Here is a 5,622-nt window from a genome sequence, read left to right as displayed (position 1 = left end):
TTTAGTTAAAACTAGCTGCCTAAGGTTTAAATCAAAAATGTAAAATAGTTTTGAATTACCTTTCCCATTTTGTATGGATGGAAGTTGAAGTGCAGTAACGGTAGAAGAAGAGACAGCCTTTATATATGTCTGGTATTACTACTGTCTGCAAACAATCAACCCAGAACTTTTTTCTGTCTAGTAAGGAAAATTAAAATATCTTTTGTTTTGCATTGTGTTTTAAGTGCTGTGGCAGTTGTTTCTCTGTACTAACGTGCCCACGTGATCCTTAGCTAGCTTTACATAAACAGCTACACAGCATTCCCAATTTATCCATTATCCAAGTAAATTAAATCTGGCCATTTTATCAATACAAACTAAAATCTACTGCAGGGAGAACATTTTATGGGCTCATTTTTGTAACATTAAAATAAACTTGAATGCAATATATTTTGTTTGCGCAAAAAAAAATTTGCAAATATCCATGGGAACTTTAGTGACCAAGATTTTCATTGATTGCAATTAGAGATGAGTAAAAAATTTTCATCAATTTGCAAAATGTATGCCCATAGACTTCAATGGGTGATAAAAATTGTCGCACGACAAAAAAATAGTTACACATAAACTTCAGTGGGTTTGTTTCAAAGTAACAAAAATATGCTCCAAAGAGTTCTATTCAAAGTTAAAAATCAATATTTTTATTAGGTACAAAATTTAAAAGAGTAGGCATACAGACCCATTGATGTTCCGCCTTATGCATTTTATACCAACTGGTACTTAATCATAGGCACTCAACAACACAGGGATTGTTTGTCCATATATTGCAATATATTTAAGCTGGCCAACTACGTAAAAGTCATCCCATGGTGTCTAATAAAAGGGCAGCCAAGTTTGGAAGTTTTACTTTGAAAGCAACTAGTAAGTTGCAGGTAAAACTTAGTCCCTTTGTAAAGTGTATAATGAAGCAATAGAATTCTTAATGAATCAGATAAAATTAAGCGTAGGACTGGCCAGATATGGGATGACTTTGACGTAGTTGGCCAGCTTAAATATATTGCAATATATGGACAAACAATCCCTGTGTTGTTTAAAGGGTAAGGCATTTTTTAGTAGCAGTATGCACAAAATTTCTCTGTCTTAAATATATTGATAATGGGTTGAGTGCAGAGGACTCTTGTATTTGTCTGTATGTATTTTGTTGTCACAGCCTCATTGCACCCCCGCCTAATGTTTTTATATATATATATATATATATATATATATATATATATATATATATATATATAATATTATTAATATAAAGCATTTTCACTTGTATAAGTCAAAAACTCCCAGTAGTACACTACCAATTTCCAAAGCACTGTTCTAGAAAACTGCATACTTCAGATTTCAAGGACAAACATTCAGCTAACAGTAGGTTTTAAGAAAACTATGCATCGTTAGAAATAACTGACTAATCCAAAATTGGTCAATGTGTCTTCTGCTCTAAGCTACCAAGTTTCAATTCTTTCTTAAATTATTGTTTTTTGTGAAATAGTTTTTTTGTGAAATTTTGTAAAAATGACCTCAAAACTTTTAGTCTACAGCATCTTATTATCTCCTACAATTAAGTAGGTAACCAGATAAAACCCCCTACATATGAATGACAGGATGTCCAATGTGCATTGGTTTACCTAAGTATTTTTTGTGTGTAAAGGCCCCAAAATGAGGATACCGCTATGTAATTTCTGTAACTTCTGCAAAATCAACATATTTACAGGATTTTATAGTGGATTAAAGTGGGTAAAGCACCAAAAAAGTAAGTTCACTCCAGAAAATTATATATTTTTGGAAAGTACACATTTCCCTGAATCCAAAATGGGTACAAGTATTTTCCCTCTAAACTACCAAGCCACAAAACTTTCCTAAACATGGCATGTTTGATGAAATGTATGAAAATCACCTCAAAGTTCCTACTTTTCAGCATCTTATCTCCTACATACCATTAGGTACTAAGATAAAACATCCTAAATATGAATATGATCTATAATTTCTGTCATTTCAGCTACTGAAAAATCAACACATTTACAGAGGGGAAGAATTACAAGAAGTGAGTTATTCTCATAAGGCCATATACATGTATTTGTGCAAAGTACACATTCCTCTGAATCCAAAATGTTGTTCTACTACAAAGTGCTAAACCACAAAGCTAAAATTGGTGATTTTGATGACATTTCTGAAAATTAGCTTGACATTTCTGAAAATCACCTCAAAGCTTCCACTTAGCAGCATCTTTGCTCCCACATATCATTAGTTACCAAGAAAAAGCATAACAAACAATGTAAGCATCCCAAAAATCAAGCAAAAATGAGAAACAAACAAGCCTGATGTGTTAAGTGCCTGTTGGGGTACTTACTCATGAGCCTATAAGTAAGTACCCCAACAGGTACAAAACACATCAGGCTTGTTTGTTTCTTATGTCTTAATAAATGATTTTGTACTTTTAATTAGTTTTGATTTTTGGGAAACTCGCATTGTTTTGATTGATTATAAATTTGTACCCGCAGACTGGGGTGAACTGTGAGATTTGTCCCTTATCTTTACTTAATTCTCTGGTTGGACTATTAAATATTTGCATATTTGGTTAATTTTTTTCTTGCAAACTGAACCATTCTCTTGAATTTTTTTGCACCAAGATAAAACATCCATAATATGTATGCCAATGAATGAATGGGCCCACTGAAAATCTGAAGCCGAGATGAAGATACCCTACATGATCTATCATTTCTGTCATTTACTGAAAAATCAACACATTTTTTATGGGGTAAAGCTACAAAAAAGCATGTTCACCCCAGAAAATCATACTGAACCATTTAATGCCCAATGTAGAGTACAAAGGTTTATCAAAAAACAGGGCATGTAGAGACCACAAAATATACCTTGTGCATATGGTTTACATTTAGTCTAAATTATAAACAGACAGTCAGTTTTATATGTGGTAAATCTGCAAAATTTATTTTATCGTTGCTAAAATAGTAGGACTACCTGGTGGATTATCCACTGATTCATGTATTTTGGGTAGTAGGTATAATATTAGACTCGAATCTTACAAATTTTTTGGATTTGATGCCGAATCTTGATTTTTTTTTTGGGTTAATGGCCAAACACCCAAAAATGTTATGGATTATCAGACAAAACCCAGTGCAGATCACAGTAGCTTCAAATTTGGACTTTTAGCAGCTTCAGAGTATAAAAAAGCTAAAAACATTCTAATTTTTTCCTTTGCCCAAAAAACCTTGACCAGAAAAAATCGAGGTTTATTAAATAACCTTCATAGTGAAGGGTATGAATTGGCCTTTTTATAATGTTCTTGAATATCCAGTTATTTATTATTTATTTATGTTTCCTCCATATATTTGTCCATTACTGCAATGGATAATTGGCTCCATAATCAATACACACACCTCTCTGCCACTACTCCACATAGTATTTGACAACTAAAGCAATATAACAAATTACAAAATTAATTTTCATAAGGCTAAAACTTCATTTTTTTAAACCAACCTCATTTACACAATGCCTTGCACTTCCAAGAATAGCCACAGTTCTTTGTACTCCAAAGTGCAATGCAAAGACCTCAATCTGCCTATGAATAAAACATTGCCTGACCCTTTATGAGGGTTTTGACATATAGCAAAATCATGTGTGTAATTTTCTACATCTTGATATAGGTTATCATGTATATTGCATAACATTTAAGTTAAAAATGTATAGCAAATACCATCTATCCCTTATATTCTTGCACTGGTTAGTTTTTCAAATGAAGACCAGTCAAAATACTATGTCACAATAGGTCCTGGGCTGCTTTAAAGATATGGGCTACCAACATGCTTGAATAACAATTAACAATACTCCACCCCAATAATATTGCTAATAATATTTTACTGGACAGGTGGCTGCACTGAAATGCATTTAAAGGGTCACCCATTAAGTGATTATATGGGCATAGCATTCAAGCAAGGGGAGATTGGGATCTTGGAGGTATATAAACAGAGACGGACTGTCTTTGGTAGCATAGGCACGGCCACAATTTAAATATAAAATTTAAAATAAAAAAGTTTTATTAATGATTAATTAACTACCTAAAGTCTTTGGCCCACCAGAACTATGGACTGAAATCTACCACCTGAATTGCCTGTAATATAATTCACCACTGCAAATATATATACAGTATTAATGAATACAATGATCAGGACCCAAGTCAGTAAATATAATTTTATTTAAATATAAACATGTTGAACATGTGTCCTTCCAAATAATTTAGACCCTGTGATGTACTCTTCTGAATGATCCAATTCTGGAGATTGAGGCTCCCCAGTCACTGTATCTCCTGTATTCTCCAGATCTTAGTAAGTATTGACGCCCCCTGTAGTTGGGTTCTTCATAGAACATCCAGTGGCCATCAAACACATTGCAGGAATGAATGTCATGGAAATGGAATCGATCATAAGTATTGGGACAGTCATCAAAGAACTCCATCATCTGCCCTTGGAAGTCTCCTCTTTCATAGATTCTCATTTTGTATTGACCATTGTGCTTAAATAAATTGAGATTAAATATTAAACTCTGCAAAGATTATTCACCCTGATGTGTCCTGTTTAATAAACATTATCTTTTTATTATATATTACAGAAAACTAGTTTGAAACAACCCCTTATTACTGATTATATTCACTAAGAATTCTAAATAAAAAAAAACTACTACTTAACATCAGTTTCTGTGTATACTATTGACTAAGATTGATTGAGCATAACAGGAGCAACACTTACATGGGGAATAAAATGGCAAGACCTAATGGAGTCATTGAAGCCCATCCATCTCTGAAAGTCTGGGTATTCTCCTTTCCAGAGATAATACTGGTGTCCCCTGTAACTGGGGTGCTCATAGAGGATCCAGTTCCCACTCTCTACCCTGATGGAGTTGCAGCGATTGAAGTATGAGGACAGGTCAGAACAGTCTGAGCTGCACTCATAGCAGCGGCCTTGGAAGTTTCTCTCCTCGTAGAAGACAATCTATAAGAATGACAGATTAAAATATTTTGTTTTAAAGGTAAATATAGCTTGGGCAAAAGAGAAGTTGGAAGGTGCCCTCTAATAGGAGCTATCATGGTAGCTCCTAGTAATATGCACTAATATGCAATTGTTTAAAAATGGAGGAAGTCTTCTACAATTTTATATTTTGCTTTTGAAAGAAATTATTTGATCATATTAATTATATTTAACATATTTCCCCAGCAGAGTTGTTAAAAAAGAAGAAAGAAGTAAACTATATTGCCATATAAGCAATTTTCTAAATGTTACTGTCTGTAAATGTCACAGAGAGAAGCTATAAATGTCAGTTTGCAAAGAGGCAAGGTGGAAGAGTGATTAAATGAAAAAAGGCTACATAATTAGTCAGAAAGCAAAGTTAATTTCCGAAGTTGTTTCCTTGCACGTTTACAATGAGGCTCATATCCTTTCATCAAAAGAAGGGATATTAATCCCAATAGAAAATAAACAAAATAAATTCAGAATATATATTAAAATTATACAGAGCAATTATTCTCCTTAGATTGCTGTCGAAGCTCTTCATTTAAAATTCAGAATAGTAGCTTACCTTTCCCAT

At 33.2% G+C, this 5,622-nt stretch overlaps 2 protein-coding genes across 2 annotated transcripts in view; both read right to left on the bottom strand.

Moving 5' to 3' along the window:
• The window catches only part of crygdl.3.L (crystallin gamma D like gene 3 L homeolog), a 2,661-nt gene extending 2,577 nt beyond the window's left edge, over window positions 1–84 (bottom strand). The window contains exon 1 of the mRNA XM_018269401.2: window positions 60–84. Coding sequence (XP_018124890.1) covers window positions 60–68 — 9 coding nt within the window. The 5' untranslated portion in view covers window positions 69–84. The remainder of the gene's footprint in view (window positions 1–59) is intronic.
• A 4,194-nt stretch (window positions 85–4,278) lies between these two features.
• Window positions 4,279–5,622, bottom strand: crygdl.2.L (crystallin gamma D like gene 2 L homeolog). The gene is made up of 3 exons (XM_018269394.1): window positions 5,614–5,622; window positions 4,788–5,030; window positions 4,279–4,554 (listed from the first exon to the last, which is right to left on the bottom strand). The coding sequence occupies exons 1-3, from the start codon at window positions 5,620–5,622 to the stop codon at window positions 4,279–4,281; spliced, it is 528 nt and encodes a 175-aa protein (XP_018124883.1).

Source organism: Xenopus laevis, chromosome 1L (genome assembly GCF_017654675.1).
Source record: "Xenopus laevis strain J_2021 chromosome 1L, Xenopus_laevis_v10.1, whole genome shotgun sequence".
In the NCBI taxonomy this organism is placed as follows: Eukaryota; Metazoa; Chordata; class Amphibia; order Anura; family Pipidae; genus Xenopus; species Xenopus laevis.
This window is presented reverse-complemented; position numbering and strand designations above follow the sequence as displayed.